Genomic DNA, 17,730 nt, shown 5'->3' on the forward strand with positions numbered 1-17,730 from the left:
TCTCTCCTTTTTCTCTCTCTCTCTCCTTTTTCTCTCTCTCTCTCTTTCTCTCTCTCTCTCCTTTTTCTCTCCTTTTTCTCTCTCTCCTTTCTCTCGCTCTCGCTCTCGCTCTCGCTCTCTCTCTCTCTCCCTCTCTCTCTCTCCTCTCTCTCTCTCTCTCTCTCTCTCTCTCTCTCTCTCTCTCTCCTTTTTTCTCTCTCTCTCTCTCTCCCTCTCCTTTTTTCTCTCTCTCTCTCTCTCCTTTTTTTTCTCTCTCTCTCTCTCTCTCTCTCTCTCTCTCTCTCTCTCTCTCTCTCTCTCTCTCTCTCTCCTTTTTTCTCTCTCTCTCTCTCTCTCTCTCTCTCCTTTTTCTCTCTCTCTCTCTCTCTCTCTCTCTCTCCTCTCTTTTTTCTCTCTCTCTCTTTCTGTCTCTCGGAGAGGTCATTTACATAATTGAGGGAGCTGGCCAACATCTCCTAAGGTACAGTAGAGGTAGCCGGCTGGTGAGATGACTGAAATTGGAGCTGTACTCTGCCACCTCAACGAGGGACCCTAGGGCCCTGGAGGAAGAGAAAAGGTCCCAAACATTTTGCCTGTCTTCACTTGAGGGATCAATTCTCTTTTTTTTTTATTGTCAATCTTGGGGCGTGCTTAAGGTCCAGTATGGGGCCTATGCTTGTTCTCGGGCATAGATCCTGTTGAGCCAATCAGTTATACTGGCAGAGTTGTCCGGTGGGGGTGGGGGAAATGGGAGATCAGGAATTTCCGAAATGGGGTGAAAACCCGATGCCCCTAACTCCAGCCTGTCTTCAGGCGATTTGAGCCATCACCCACCGCAGCAATGTTGGGCCTTTGCGGCCCTTCAATTTGTTTTTGTGTTTGATTTAAATATACAGTTCAGGTCTCCATGCTGCAAAGTGGCAATCTGAATAGTGTAGTGCCCAGCCTCAGAATAACCTCAGTTAACTTCTATTTACTGTTCTGGCTATATATTGAAGTATTTATTCGTATTTTTAAAAATTGCCTGACCACATCGGACACTGGACATGATCACTGCCGGCTCCTTTCCCGAATTACTACCTGTAATTGTATTCCATCCGTTTTATGCTATGTTGCACTTTGTTCTGCTCACTGATGGACTGTTCCCATTTGTTAGCATTACTTTCATCTATCACATTTGTATAAATGATCCAAATCCTTGGTCGCATTCTCGGTTTCTATTTCCACATGGAAATACAGCTCACACTCTGCTCCATTGGGGAAAGGTGAGGTGTTTAAACTGAATTTTAATGAAGGTATTTCTGTGCATTTTCTTTCCTCCTTCAGCCACATTCTGATCTGTTTGGGCTGATTCAGGTGATGATAGTCATGTTTGGGGAGGAGCCTCCAGTCTTTTCGAGGCCAGCAGCACCTCCGACATATCCACAGTACACAGCCGCAGGACCTCCAACCCGTAAGTAGTTTTCTGAGAAAGACGATGCGATTTAAGGCTTCATACAGGGGAGATTAATGTTGTCCTTCTGAATCCATGAACATAAGAAATAGGAGCAGGAGTCAGCCATTCGGCCCCTTGAGCCTGCTCTGCCATTTAATAAGATCATGGCTGATCTGACCATGGACTCAGCTCCACTTCCCCGCCCGCTCCCCATAACCCTTCACTCCCTTATCGCTCAAAAATCTGTCTATCTCCGCCTTAAATATATTCAATGACCCAGCCTCCACAGCTCTCTGGGGCAGAGAATTCCACAGATTTATAACCCTCAGAGAAGAAATTCCTCCTCATCTCCGTTTTAAATGGGCGGCCCCTTATTCTGAAACTATGCCCCCTAGATTTCCCCACGAGAGGAAACACACTCTCTGCATCTACCTTGTCGAGCCCCCTCAGTATCTTCTATGTTTCAATAAGATCACCTCTCATTCTTCTAAACTCCAATGAGCATAGGCCCAACCTGCTCAACTTTTCTTCATAAGTCAACCCCTTCATCTCGGAAATCAACCTAGTGAACCTTCTCTGAACTGTCTCCAATGCAAGTATATACCTCCTTTTTTAAATGAGACCAAAACTGTACACAGCACTTCAGGTGTGATCTCGCCAATACCCTGTACTGTTGTAGCAGGACTTCCCTGCTTTTATACTCCAGCCCCCTTGCAATAAAGGCCAACATTACTTGCTGTACCTGCACACTAACTTTGTGTTTCATAAACATGCAAGACTGCCTATTCTTGGCTTCCATCTATTTATTTTGCTTCATATTTCTTTCCTCCTGTGAAAATTCCGTAACTCGTATTGAGGTGCAGGTCCACAGTTATCCTCCAAGGCTGTGCTTAAATGGCAATTCTTGATGTGTAAGCCTCAGCAGTAAGTATCAGCAGGCTATTTGACAACAGGGCATTGCAGCTAAACCTAATGCTGCCTGGAACCACGACCTCAGTATGTCCCTTTCAGTAGGGGCCAGTGGGCAGCTATCAGCAACAGAAACCTGAGGTCATTGTCTCCCTAACCCATGAACGTTAAAGCCAATAATGGCTCTCTTAGTGCTGCTTTGCCTGGCTTAAGAACAAAAGGATTAGGAGCAGGAGTAGGTATACTGCCCTTCGCACCTACTCCGCCATTCAGTAAGGTCATGACTGATCTTCGACCTTAATTTCGCTTTCCCGCCTGATCCCCCATATCCCTTGATTCCCCAAGAGTCCAAAAATCTATCTATCTCAGCCTTGCATATGCTCAACGACTCAGCATCCACAGCCCTCTGGGGTAGAGAATTCCGAGGATTTACAATCCTCTGAGTGAGTGAAGAAATTCCTCCTTATCTCAGTCTTAAAATGGCCGACTCCTTATTCTGAGACTGGCGTCCAGTTCTAGATTCTGTAACCAGGGGAAACAACCTCTCAGCATCTACCCTGTCAATCCCCCTCAGAATATTTTATGCTTCAATGAGATCACTTCCCATTCTTCTAAACTCCAGAGAGCATAGGCCCAATCTTCTCAATCACTCCTCATAGGACAACTCTCTCATCTCGGGGATCAATCCAGTGAACCTTTGTTGCACCGCAAGGCAAGTATAACCTTCCTCAGATAAGGAGACCACACTGTGCACAGAACTCCAGGTGTGGTCTCGCCAAAGCCCTGTACAATTGTAGTAAGTCTTGCAGTAAAGGCCAACATGCCATTTGTCCCCTAATTACTTGTTGTACCTACATGCTAACTTTCTGTGCTTCTGTACGCGAACACCCAAATCGCTCTGAACACCAACATTTGTTAGTTTCTCACCATTTAAAAAAAATATTCTGTTTTTTATTTTTCCTACCAAAATGAACAACCTCCCATTTCACCACATTATACTCCATCTGCCACTTTATTGCCCACTCGCTTAACCTATCTATATCCCTTTGCAGGCTCTGTGTCCTCCTCACAGCTTGCTTTTCCACCCAGCTTTGTATCATCCGCAAACTTGGATACATTGCACTCGGACCCTTCACCTTGGTCATTAATATAGATTGTAAATATTGCTATCTACATTTATCTCTGGCTGGAAATTCGGTATCGCCCACTGAGGCAGTGACAGTGCCAGGGCGGTACCTTTAGCGCCGGGCAATGTCTACCACCTCAAAGTGCGATATTCATAGAAACATAGAAAATAGGTGCAGGAGTAGGCCATTCGGCCCTTCGAGCCTGCACCACCATTCAATAAGATCATGGCTGATCATTACCTCAGTACCCCTTTCCTGCTTTCTCTCCATAACCCTTGATCCCTTTAGCCATAAGGGCCACATCTAACTCCCTTTTGAATATATCTAACGAACTGGCTTCAACAACTTTCTGTGGTAGAGAATTCCACAGGTTCACAATTCTCTGAGTGAAGAATTTTCTTCTCATCTCGGTCCTAAATGGCTTACCCCTTATCCTTAGACTGTGACCCCTGGTTCTGGACTTCCCCAACATCGGGATCATTCGATGAGATTCCCTCTCATTCTTCTAAATTCCAGTGAATATAAGCCTAGTAGATCCAGTCTTTCTTCATATTTCAATCCTGTCATCCCGGGAATCAGTCTGGTGAACCTTCGCTGCACTCCCTCAATAGCAAGAATGTCCTTCCACAGATTAGGAAACCAAACCGATATCCCAGGAGAAGTGTTTGCTAGTGCTGTTGGGGAGGATTTAAACTAATATGGCAGGGGGATGGGAATCTATGCAGGGAGACAGGGAAGTAAAATGGGGGCAGAAGCAAAAGATAGAAAGGAGATGGGGAAAATTGGAGGGCAGAGAAATCAAAGGCAAAAGTCAAAAAGGGCCATATTACAACATAATTCTAAAAGAACAAATTGTGTTTTTAAAAAAACAAGCCTGAAGGCTCTGTCTCAATGCGAGGAGCATTCGTAATAAAGTGGATGAATTAACTGCGCAGGCAGCTGTTAACGGATATGATGTAATTGGGATTATGGAGACATGGCTCCAGGGTGACCAAGGCTGGGAACTCAACATCCCGGGGCATTCAACATTTAGGAAGGATAGACAGAAAGGAAAAGGAGGTGGGGTAGCGTTACTGATTTAAAGAGGAAATTAACGCAATAGTAAGGAAGGACATTAGCTTGGATGATGTGGAATCTGTATGGGTAGAGCTGCGGAACACCAAAGGGCAGAAAACGCTAGTGGAAGTTGTGTACAGACCACCAAACGGTAGTAGTGAGATTGGGGATGGCATCAAACAGGAAATTAGGGATGTGTGCAATAAAGGTTATCATGGGTGACTCTAATCTACATATAGATTGGGCTAACCAAACTGGTAGCAATACAGTGGAGGAGGATTTCCTGGAGTATATAATGGATGGTTTTCTAGACTAATATGTCGAGGAACCAACTAGAAAGCTGGCCATCCTAGACTGGATGTTGTGTGATGAGAGGGGATTAATTAGCAGTCTTGTTGTGCGAGGCCCCTTGGGGATGAGTGACCATAATATGGTAGAATTCTTTATTAAGATGGAGAGTGACACAGTTAATTGAGACTAGGGTCCTGAACTTAAAGGTAACTTCGATGGTATGAGACGTGAATTGGCTAAGATAGACTTGCGAATGATACTTAAAAGGGTTGACGGTGGATAGGCAATGGCAGACATTTTAAGATCACATGGATGAACTTCAATAATTGTACATCCCTGTCCGGCGTAAAAATAAAACTGGGAAGGTGGCTCAACCATGGCTAACAAGGGAAATCTAAGGAAGAGGCATATAAATTGACCAGAAAAAGCAGCAAACCTGAGGACTGGGAGAAATTTAAAATGCAGCAGAGGAGGACAAAGGGTTTAATTAGGAGGGAGGAAATAGAGTATGAGAGTAAGCTTGCAGGGAACATAAAAACTGACTGCAAAAGCTTCTATAGATATGTGAAGAGAAAAAGATTAGTGATAACAAATGTAGGTTTCTTGCAGTCAGAATCCGGTGAATTTATAATGGGGAACAAAGAAATGGCAGACCAATTGAACAAATACTTTGGTTCTGTCTTCACTAAGGAAGACACAAATAACCTTCCGGAAATACTAGGGGACCGAGGGTTTAGCAAGGAGGAGGAACTGAAGGATATCCTTATTAGTCAGGAAATTGTGTTGATGAAATTGATGGGATTGAAGGCCGATAAATCCCTAGGACCTGATGGTCTGCATCTCAGAGTACTTAAGGAAGAGTGGCCCTAGAAAAAGTGGTCATTTTACAACATTCTGTAGACTCTGGATCAGTTCCTATGGATTGGAGGGTAGCTAATGTAACCCCACTTTTTAAAAAAGGAGGGAGCGAGAAAACAGGTAATTATAGACCGGTTAGCCTGACGTCGGCAGTGGGGAAATGTTGGAATCAATTGTTCAAGATGTAATAGCAGTGCATTTGGAAAGCAGTGACAGAATCAGTCCAAGTCAGCATGAATTTATGAAAGGGAAATCATGCTTGACAAATCTTCTAGAAATTTTTGAGGATGTAACGAGTAGAGTGGATGGGGAGAACCAGTGGATGTGGTGTATTTGGACTTTCAAAAGGCTTTTGACAAGGTACCAAACGAGATTAGTATGCAAAATTAAAGCACATGGTATTGGGGGTAATATAGAAACATAGAAAATAGGTGCAGGAGCAGGCCATTCAGCCCTTCTAGCCTGCACCGCCATTCAATGAGTTCATGGCTGAACATGCAACTTCAGTACCCCCTTCCTACTTTCACGCCATACCCCTTGATCCCCCGAGTAGTAAGGACTTCATCTAACTCCCTTTTGAATATATTTAGTGAATTGGCCTCAACTACTTTCTGTGGTAGAGAATTCCACAGGTTCACCACTCTCTGGGTGAAGAAGTTTCTCCTCATCTCGGTCCTAAATGGCTTACCCCTTATCCTTAGACTGTGACCTCTGGTTCTGGACTTCCCCAACATTGGGAACATTCTTCCTGCATCCAACCTGTCCAAACCCGTCAGAATTTTAAACGTTTCTATGAGGTCCCCTCTCACTCTTCTGAACTCCAGTGAATACAAGCCCAGTTGATCCAGTCTTTCTTGATAGGTCAGTCCCATCATCCCGGGAATCAGTCTGGTGAATCTTCGCTGCACTCCCTCAACAGCAAGTATGTCCTTCCTCAAGTTAGGAGACCAAAACTGTACACAATACTCCAGGTGTGGCCTCACCAAGGCCCTGTACAACTGTAGCAACACCTCCCTGCCCCTGTATTCAAATCCCCTCGCTATGAAGGCCAACATGCCATTTGCTTTCTTAACCGCCTGCTGTACCTGTATGCCAACCTTCAATGACTGATGTACCATGACACCCAGGTCTCGTTGCACCTTCCCTTTTCCTAATCTGTCACCATTCAGATAATAGTCTGTCTCTCTGTTTTTACCACCAAAGTGGATAACCTCACATTTATCCACATTATACTTCATCTGCCACGCATTTGCCCACTCACCTAACAATATACAATATACATGAATGATTTAGACGAAGAAATTGAATGTAATATCTCCAAGTTTGCAGATGACACTAAGCTGGGTGGCAGTGTGAGCTGTGAGAAGGATGCTAAGAGGCTGCAGGGTGACTTGGACAGGTTAGGTGAATGGGCAAATGCATGGAAGATGTAGTATAATGTGGATAAATGTGAGATTATCCACTTTGGTGGCAAAAACAGGAAGGCAGATTATTATCTGAATGGTGACAGATTAGGAAAAGGGGAGGTGCAACGAAACCTGGGTGTCATGGTACATCAGTCATTGAAAGTTGGCATGCAGGTACAGCAGGCGGTGAAGAAGGCAACTGGCATGTTGGCCTTCATAGCTAGAGGAATTGAGTATAGGAGCAGGGAGGTCTTACTGCAGTTGTACAAGGCCTTGGTGAGGCCACACCTTGAATATTGTGAACAGTTTTGGTCTCTTAATCTGAGGAAGGACATTCTTGCTATTGAGGGAGTACAGCGAAGGTTCACCAGACTGATTCCTGGGATGGCAGGACTAACATATGAAGAAAGACTGGATAGACTAGGCTTATATTCGCTGGAGTTTAGAAGAATGAGAGGGGATCTCATAGAAATGTTTAAAATTCTGACGGGTTTAGACAGGTTAGATGCAGGAAGAATGTTCCCGATGTTGGGGAAGTCCAGAACCAGGGGTCGTAGTCTAAGGATAAGGGTTAAGCCATTTAGGACCGAGATGAGGAGAAACTTCTTCACTCAGAGAATTGTGAACCTGTGGAATTCTCTACCAGAGAAAGTTGTTGAGGCCAGTTCGTTAGATATATTCAAAAGTGAGTTAGATGTGGCCCTTACGGCTAAAGGGATCAAGGGGTATGGAGAGAAAGCAGGAAAGGGGTACTGAGGTGAATGATCAGCCATGATCTTATTGAATGGTGGTGCAGGCTCGAAGGGCCGAATGGCCTACTCCTGCACCTATTTTCTATGTGTCACCCCAAGAGGAAAGTGGAATGCTAAGGGACGCGTTCCACACTCCTCTTGGGGCGCTAACGGAGCGATAGCGCAGGAGGCCTACTCAATTTTTGGGCGTTAGGATGACGACATCCTCGCGCCAGAAGCTGAAAAAAAAAATCCATGTGAAAATTTCGATTAAACTTCACCCCGCGACGGCAACAAATAAATAGAAGTTGTAAAACTGAAATGTCATCGCTTGGCTTGCACTCCGGGACCGACTGCTTTCCCTTGCCGGCCGGCGTCAGCACCAGGCGCTACCGCGGGCGAGAGTACAATTGGAAAACGCGAGACTACGCTGACATCACCGAGTGGGCGGGGCTAGAGAACGCAGCACAGTCAGCGTCACCGCCAATAAACCGACCATTTCAGGACCGCTTGGGCCTGGAGCAGAGCCGACTGGTGTTTGTCGGTATACACCGGGTGGGCCAGTAAGTAATCAACCCCGCAAAAATGGAGGAGCGAGGCGATGATATAATCGCTCGTAATTTCTGTAGATCGTTGTCAACCCTGGAGAATCAGTGTAAACGGGAGATTGAAGCACTCAGGAAATTCTATCTCAATATCTTTTAAAAACACAGGCTTTTCCAGGACCCCACTGTCCCCAGGGACTTTCCCGTATATCCCGCTGATAAAAGGTGCAGTGTGAGCCTGAATTAAAGATTACCAGCAGTTTACAGCCCTGTAGTGAAACAAAGACAAAGTCTTCAAAAGGCATCACATGCAAACTGTGGTTAAAACAGTATACAGGCTTCATAAACAGAGGCACAGAGTACAAAAGCAAGGAAGTGATGATGAACCTTTATAAAGCACCTCAACTGGAGAATTGTGGCCAATTTCCAGAACTTGTCCTTTGTGTGTTGGCGTGAGCGAACTGGTTGTGTTGCGTTGCTTTCCTTTAGGGGGATGGTGTTCACTGTCTCTATAGGGATGCAATTCATTTCTCCAGAATCCCCCGCTCCTGCATATATTCACCACATATGCTGGTAGCTGTAACTTGATTAGCAAGTTTAAATCTCGCCTCACTTGATCTCTGGCAAGCTGCTGCAGCTAAGTGACGTACATATCTGGCTGGTACAGCTGTACAATTTTAACTTCTGTAGCTTTTCTCTCTGTCTGAGATGCATCTTCAATTTTACAGAGACACCCTTCTATGTATACTAGACAAAGTACTCGACAACTTTCTACTATAAAGACTATTACAAGAATTAGAACTAAACTAAACTGAAAACTCAGGTATTTAGTGTTAAAAGCACTATCGTGTATAACCTCCTTGATTCTATTTTACCAGTCTGTGTAACACGTGTTTGGCATCAGAAGGGCTGAACTCCTCCAATCACTTCACATAGCTCTGTTGGTACCCGTGAAGACCCCTGAACAGCAGCACCCACATGTGCCAGATCACTTGTCTCTTCCCGAGCTTTTCCAGGCCTTTACGAAAGAGATTGTAAATGGGTCCAGATAAGGCAGGATATAAGTACAAGCTGTTGTTAACAAGCCATCTCTGGCCTTGTGGTGTTTGGTTGTGTTCTGTCCCTGGGAAAGAATGTTTTTTGTATAAGCCTTCATGGTTGCATTAGCCCTTTGTTTTCCTAGAATGTGGTCCAACTACTGACTTCATTTTGCTAACACATATTTAAGGCAGTTTTTGGGGCATTTCTCCTATAATGAGTCATTCGGTGACTGCTGACTGGCCGATGGTTGCTGTTGTCGTGGTGTCGGGCTTGAGAATTGTGGCGGGTGAGAGCCGCAAGGTTGTGGTCCTATCAGTGGATGGCCGTGTGGGCTTCAGTCCCAGAGGCTTGAGGCTCAGCTCTGGATGTGACTATGTGTGGCATGGCCATCGGTCAGATTGTTTCAGGGAGCAGTCCTGCAATGGTCTGAATCTGTTGGGATATTTTTACTTTTGCATGTTGTCTGGGGCTTGTTCAGTCGCTGCCACTGTTGCGGTGGGGGGGAATGGGATCGAATTCCTTTAGCTTGCCTATTCATGTCTGGATTGGTGTTGGGGTACAGTGCGCTCACTGGATTGCTGGATCAATTTGGTTAAAGTCTGGGAGGATTGTTTGGGTGAAGGGGACTGTATCTCCGCTGTCCACTGTTTTCTCGACTAAGTTTCTGATTGTGCTGCTTTCCTGTTGTGAAGGTATTCTAGTTTCCGCATGACCATTTGGCCCATGCCATGCCTGCGTTCCTGCCTGACTAGGCAGACTTCGATTGTCTTGCCTCGTTCCTTTGTCGTTCCTATGCCTTTCTCCATTTATATGGCAGTTGGCCATGCCTGCTGTAAAATGTGGTCTCGGCAAACATTGCCATGAAGGCCCCAGTGGGCTATGGGTTTGTGTCTTTCCCTGTGTGTGTTGGTGGAATGCTCAGTTGAGGGTAGAATGCATCTTGTGGACCTGTGCCTGATTTCTGCCAGCCCTGGTAGCAGTCAGATGTGGTGGTCCTGCCTCCTATTCAGCTTCTTGGCTTGCTTTGTGTTGTTGCCCTGTGCTGCGGCTGGTAAGTCTCTGCTGATTTTTGACATCCTTATTAGGAACATAAGATTCGGTCATTCAGCCCCTCGAGCTTGTTCCACCGTCCAGCGAGATCATGGTTGATCTGTGACCTAACTCCGTGTACCCAGCTTTGCCCCATATTCCTTAATACCTTTGGTTAACAAAAATCTATCAATTTCCAATTTTAAAATGAACAATTGATCTATTTGCGGAAGAGTTCCAAACTTCTACTTGTGTTGTTTGTTTGGGTGTTCTGGGGGTCTTTGTGGAAGGCTCTGGTCCTGAATTTTGCGTGCAAGGGAGAATTGTGCTGCACTTTGTGGGGTGGTGGAGCTGAGTCAACATGAGGCCATTGTTACATCAGGGGTCTAAGTAGGCTCCTTTTTATATATTTTTTAAAAAGGAATGTAATTTGAGAATGAGGTCCAACTTGCAACAGGACAGGAATGACATCCGAAAAGCCAAGGGCGAGTAAAGTGGTCTCTCCTCTGAGGGATAATTGGGGATGGGCAATATGTGCTGGCCTTGCCCACATCCCCATGAATAATTTTTTTTTTTTTTAATGCAGCTTTTATAATAATAAATCAGTGTTAGTCTGTTTGAACATTGCATAAGAGTGCAGAAAAGCAACTGTGCATATATTGCGTTCACAGCACAGGTTACTGATACCATTCCTCAATTGTTTATTTACCACACAGATCTTGTTGCCTGTGTTTTATTGAATTCTTTTTCCCCAACACCATAGTCATGTTTATAGCTAGACTACAGCTCCATAACTAGATTGAGTCTCTTGTGGACTGAGGCTTGTCTGTCTATTCTCTGCTGGGTATGCATTGTGCATTCCAGGTCTCACAATTAACCTTGGAAATAAATACCTTGCCTACAATACGTGGGATGTTCACCGTGTTTTCTCGTCCCCTCAAGGCAGAAAATGGCACCTCTCTAGGGTAACCGTGTATAGGCTAAAACAATGCTTGAGAATTCTTTAGAGATAAAACTTGTGTACACAAACATATAGGTAGACTAAATACCAACTGTGTGATAATTAAACTTGCATTTCACAGAAAGAAGATTGACTGTACAAGGGCAGTGTCTTGCAGCTCGTCATAGTAGCTTTGAACCAGTCAGTTGAATTCCTTTGGCTTTATTTGTAGATCTTCCAAACAAAAAATATTTGATCCCTACTTGTCACAGTGTGTCTCTGAATTACATGAGTATCACCTGAGGGGATCCGTGTCCCAGCGGAAAGGGTAAATAGGGAGGTGGCAAAGGTTTTAAACTAGTAAGATGGGACACGGGATCTACAAGAAACGTAACCAGCCTAAATATAAACAAAACAGGAAAAGCAAGCACAGGAAAGAATCAAGTAAGGGAGGACATTGTTGACAAGGGAAGAAATAGTTTTGAACAGGAGTCCAAAAAATGGTTAAACCTAAAGTGAGAGGAAATTCTATTAAAAATGAGTTCAACTGTCTGTACAGCAATGTACACAGTGTCCGTAATAAAACCGGGGAGCTGGAGGCAATCGTGCGTTGTGAGAAACCAGACATGGGGATTAGTGAGACGTGGCTACAGAAAAATCAGAAAAAACATAGAGAAAAGATAGAGAGGGATAACATAATGGCATAACGAAGTGCCGCAGCTATCAGCAAGGTAAAAGTAGAATCCATGTGGATAGAGGTAAAAGATAATAAAGGATCAATCACACTAATAGGTGCGGTCTACAGACCACCCAATAGTGGAAGGGAGGTGGAGGAAGAAATATGCAGACAAATTAGGGAAATGAGTAAAAAACATAGGAATAATCCTGGGGGATTTCAACTATCCCGATTTTATTAATTGGACAGAAGAGGCAGGTAAAGGGGATAATGGAGTTCCTACAATGAATACAGGACTCCTTTCTAACCGAATGCAAAAAGCCAAACCAGGGAGGACTCTCTATTGGATCTAGTAACGGGGAATGAACCAGGGCACATAAGGGAAATGAAAGTAGGGGACCATCTAGGCAATAGTGACCATAATATAATCTGCTTTAAGATGATAATTGAGAAGGACATAAGTATGACTAAAACCAGGGTAATAGTTTGGAGAAAAGCTGATTTTTGAGGGGCTGAGAATAAAACTTGGGAAATAAAATAGGCAACAATATTGGCAAACAACAATGTGGAGCAGCAATGGGAAACATTTAAAATGGTGTTCAACAGAGTGCAGGAACAATATATTCCTCTAAAAGGAAAGAACAAACTAAACACTAATGAGACTCCATGGATGAATAAAGCCATTAAGGAACAATTGAGGGTAAGTACATAGACAGCAGGGGAGTGCATGATCAGGGATAATACAAAGAGATTAGGAGAGAAGTCAAAAAAACAATTGAGAAGGCAAAGAGGAACTATGAAAGTAAATTATCAAGGAACATAAAACAAAATAGTAAAATATTTTATAGGCACACCAGTAAAAAAAAAAAGGAAGGTTGGGATGAGAATAGACAGGATAATATCACAGGTAACCATAGAGAGATGGCAGAAATATTAAATCATTATTTTGCTTCAGTATTTACCAGAGAGATCGAACAGGTGGACATGACATTAGACGATGAGATAAGTGCATTTAAAATAAAAGAAAAAGAGGATATATTAAATAAACTAATCAAACTCAAGAAGGATAAAACCCTTGGTCTGAATGGATTACATCTATGCATTTTAAAAGAATCTAGGGAAGAGATAGCAGAGGCATTACTACATATTAATTTAATATTTAGAAAAGGGTGTAGTGCCAGAGGACTGGTGGATAGCTAACGTAATACCTATATTTAAGAAGCGGGATAGAACATGTTCAGGGAATTATAGACCAGTCAGCTTAACATCGATGGTAGGAAACATAATGGAATCCCTACTAAAGGAGAAAATAGAAGAACATCTAGAAAGCAAAAATATAATAACAAATAGTCAGCATGGATTTTAAGAGAAAGGTTTGCTTGACCAACCTCCATTGAATTTTTTGAAGAGATAACAGAGAGAGTAGACAAGGTTAATGCACTAGATGTAATTTATCTAGATTTTCAAAAGGCCTTTGATAAGGTACCCCATAATAGACTGATGAACAAGGTCAGAGAATGCAGAGTCAGAGGACAAGTAGCAGAATGGATCGCTAGCTGACTTCAAGACAGAAAGTAGAGGGTAAGGGCAGCTATTCACAGTGGCAGAAGGTGGGTCGTGATGTTCCACAAGGATCAGTGCTGGGACCACTGTTGTTCACAATTTACATTAACGATTTAGACCTCGGAATCAAAAACATAATTTCTAAATTTGCGGTTGACACCAAATTGGGGGGATAGTAAATACTGAGGAGGGACTGCAACAAATTACAGGAGGACATTAATAAACTTGAAGAATGGGCATATAATTGGCAAATTAAGTTCAACACAGACAAATGTGAGTTATTACATTTTGGTAGGCAGAACATGGAGGTCACTTATTACTGGGAGGGTGCGAGTCTGGGTGGGGTAGAGGAACATAGAAAATAGGTGCAGAAGTAGGCCATTCGGCCCTCCGGGCCTTAAAGAAGGAGCAGCCTGGCAGCATACCACTTCAAGATACAGGCGTGCTGGTGCAGGAGGGTGACGGCTGTGAAGAGGGCAACTGAATTAGACGTCGCCAAAATCCAGGTTGCTGATTGGAGCGTGGGCAGGTACATAAGGAGAGGCGAGGGCCCAGGGGCAAAGGAGAGGCGAGGGCCAGCCCACACTGCGTTATGCCTGTGCACTAGGCCCGTGCAACAGAGCAAGTCTCCAGTCGTCTTGGTTAATCCTTGCCACTGGACCAAGACCTAGCTCTGTCGAGCCCCTGTGGTGGCTGGTTTGTAACGGTCACCCCACATTAAAAAAAAAACACACACAGGCATCTTCCACCCTTCAGGATGTAGTTCAGGACCTGGAACATTAGGTCATTCATTGAAACACCTGTGAACTCATCCTTTTTTGGCATGGAAGCAAGTCATCCTCGATACGAGGGACTGCCTAAGATGATTTTGTCCTCTGATTACAATCAAAATATTAACATATTAAGCACGCTTTGGTTTCAGAGTTTCTATAGTAATTGTACTTTAGACAATATGCTGGCTTATTGAATGCAAAGCTTCCAGTTTAAGTGCAGTATTTTTCAGAGGGCCTTTTCAAACTAAGAAATACAGAAAACTAAACCATGGATTAAAATACACCATTTGTACCACAGTTTGGCTTGCTTTTATTTAAGTGGACCTTTGTTGTCTTTCTAATGGGAAGTTGTTCTTGGTTCTTTAATGCTCTCAAATGCTTAGTGGTACTTATTTTGCAAGAATTGCCATAGTTGCTGATGAGACGGTGTGTAAGCTGTACATCTGGTGGCCCAGGATAAGAGTGCGTGATGTGGTCTGCTGTGCAGTAGTAATGTACTTGTGGCTGTACCCTCCACACACAGGCAATTTTCAGAGACGGAACACGCAACTCAGTCAAATTGTCATGTGTCATGAGTAGGTTGGGCCTCTACTCATTGGAATTCAGAAGAATGAGAGGTGATCTTATCGAAACGTATAAGATTATGAGGGGGCTTGACCAGGTGGATGCAGAGAGGATGTTTCCACTGACAGGGGAGACCAGAACTAGAGGGCATGATCTTCGAATAAGTGACCGTCCATTTAAAACTGAAATGAGGAGAAATTTCTTCTCTCGGTTGTAAATCTATGGAATTCGCTGCCTCAGAGAGCTGTGGAAGCTGGTTCACTGAATAAATTTAAGAGAAATAGACAGTTTCTTAAACAATAAGGGGTTATGGGAGGTGGAGCTGAGTCCATGATCAGATCAGCCATGATCTTATTGAATGGCGGAGCAGGCTCAAGATGGCCGTATGGCCTAATCCTGCTCCTATTTCTTATGTTCTGTTGCAAGCCTGTGATGGAGTGTGTAATGTGAAGGGAACCTGAGAAAATACCTTCAAAAAGAATTTTATGCTGGATCAAAGTAAGCTAACTGTAGCCAAATAATTCTGATCAGGTTGGTCGTATTTACATGTGATAAATATTATATTCCATATACATGGGTAAAAACTTGTCTCGCCTGGTGGCCTGAGCCATGTACACTGCTAATGCACAGCACATGAAGATGATGTTTTTGGTAAAGTAACCACTGAAAGACTTATTGTGGTGGCTAGACATGCAGACTGTGTGTGTGTGAGTGTGCTGTTTTTAACACCATTAATGTGTGTTCCTGTTTCAGCTTCCTACATGCCTGGAATGCCAGCTGGAGTTGCACAATATCCCTCAGGCCACGCCAATACTGGGTATGATTTATATTTATCAGAGCTATCACACAGATTTGTATTTTAAAGCTATATGTATTTATTTATTTATTTGAGTGCTATATTTGGGCACATCATCTAGGCTGATGCTCTCCAGAGCAGTACTGATGGAGTACTACATTGTTGGATGTTAAACTAAAGTCGCCTCTACCTGTTCATGTGGATGTAAACGATCCATGGTGCTATTTGAACAAGATCAAACCAGTACAGTCGTCAATCCTCCAACGAAGGCTAAGCTCACCATGCTTTGGCCAATATGATAAACTGGTACAAATCGCTGGAAATGTCTCTAAAATAATTCGGCCTGACCCTATCCGATCATTTTAACGGCAGACAGTGTTTTAGAATAGGGCTCGGTAAAAACAAATCCAAAACCTTGTCCTCAAAGTCAGAGACCAGGAAGGAGGTGCAGGGTTACTGCTAGGATGGCATTTTCTTGAGACCCATAACCCTGGACTTTCTGCTGTGCAGTTGGAGTCTGTCTCGGTCAGTATCCAGTATTCAGAGTCTGAGCATTCACATCATGTCTGCTGTAGGAACCCTCCTCCTTTCACAGAAGGTGATGGATCGTCCGTACCATACCCTTTGCTATGACCATGCTGCCTGTCCTTTATTCTTGGGATGTGGGCATCACTGGCGAAGTTGGCATTTATTGCCCATCCCCTAGAGAAGGTGGTGAGCTGCCGTCTTAACCGCTGCAGTCCGTGTGGTGCAGGTGCTCCCACAGTGCTGTTCGGGAGGGTGTTCCAGGATTTTGACCCAGTGACGATGAAGGAACAGCGATATGTCCAAGTCAGGCTGGTGTGTGACTTGGGAAATTTGGAAGTGGTGGTGTTCCCATGCACCTGCTGCTCTTGTCCTTCTCGGTGGTAGCTTTGGGAGGCACTGCCAAAGAAGCCTTGGCAAGTTGCTGCAGTGCATCTTGTAGATGTTACGCCGCGGTACACAGGTGGTGAAGGAAGTGATATTTAAGCTTGTGGGTGAAATGCCAATCAAGTGGGCTGCTTTGTCCTGGATAGTATCAAGCTTCTTGAGTCTTGTTGGAGTTATACCTATCCAGGCAAGTGGAGAATATTCCATCACACCTCTGATGTGCCTTGTAGGTGGCAGAGAGTTATTGGGGAGTCAACGGTGAGCTACAGAATACCCAGCCTCAGACTTGTCGTCGTCACGCCATTTATGTGGCTGGTCCAGTTGAATTTCTGGTCAATGGTGACCCTCGGATGGTGGGGATTTGGTTTTGGTAATACCATTGAATGTCATGAGGAAGTGGTTACACCCTCTCGTTAGAAATACTTGTTGCTTAACACTTGTCTGTCCTGAATGCTGTAAACTGATTTTTAATTGTCGGAAGGTTGGTTGTTTGGTAGAACCAAGGTTGATTGTCTGCTAACTATGCAAACTCTGTAAATCAGGATTGGGGAAAGCTATGACTGCAACTTACCAAGGTTTAGTAATAATCAGAAAATGCTGGAAATACTCCTCGGGTCAGGCAGCATCTGTGGAGAGCGAAACCGAGTTAACGCTTCAGGTCGACCTTTCATCAAAGCTGGAAAAGGTTAGAGATGCAACAGGCTTCCTGCAAGTACTGAGACAGGGAAAGTGGGAGGGGAGACAAGGCGGGGAAAGGACAAAAGGGAAGGTCTGTGATAGAGTGGGAGGCAGGAGAGATTAAATGACAAAAGGGATGATGGTGCGAGACAAAAGGGAATGGTAATGGGACAAGTAAAGGAACAAAAGATGGGTCTGGAGATGTAAATGGCCACAGCAGAATCATTACCAATAGCTGCTGTCTGGGGGCAAAGGTCATGAGCTGAAGTTGTTGACTCCATGTTGAATCGGGAAGTGCCTGATGGAAAGTCTCTGGCTCGATTGTCCGGTATGAGCAGTTGCCGCTAGGCCCCTCACGAGGTGATGGATCTCCCTGAGCAAATTTACTTCTCCACGTGCCACACATCTAATTACTTGAAAT

The 17,730-nt window shown here is 44.1% G+C and overlaps 1 protein-coding gene across 1 annotated transcript in view; it reads left to right on the forward strand.

Annotated features, from left to right (window-relative positions):
• The window catches only part of tsg101a (tumor susceptibility 101a), a 37,297-nt gene that overhangs the window by 5,550 nt on the left and 14,017 nt on the right, over positions 1–17,730 (forward strand). Inside the window, exons 2-3 of the mRNA XM_070898760.1 lie at positions 1,306–1,432; positions 15,677–15,740. Coding sequence (XP_070754861.1) covers positions 1,306–1,432; positions 15,677–15,740 — 191 coding nt within the window. The remainder of the gene's footprint in view (positions 1–1,305; positions 1,433–15,676; positions 15,741–17,730) is intronic.

Source organism: Pristiophorus japonicus, chromosome 14 (assembly GCF_044704955.1).
Source record: "Pristiophorus japonicus isolate sPriJap1 chromosome 14, sPriJap1.hap1, whole genome shotgun sequence".
Lineage (NCBI taxonomy): Eukaryota > Metazoa > Chordata > Chondrichthyes > Pristiophoridae > Pristiophorus > Pristiophorus japonicus.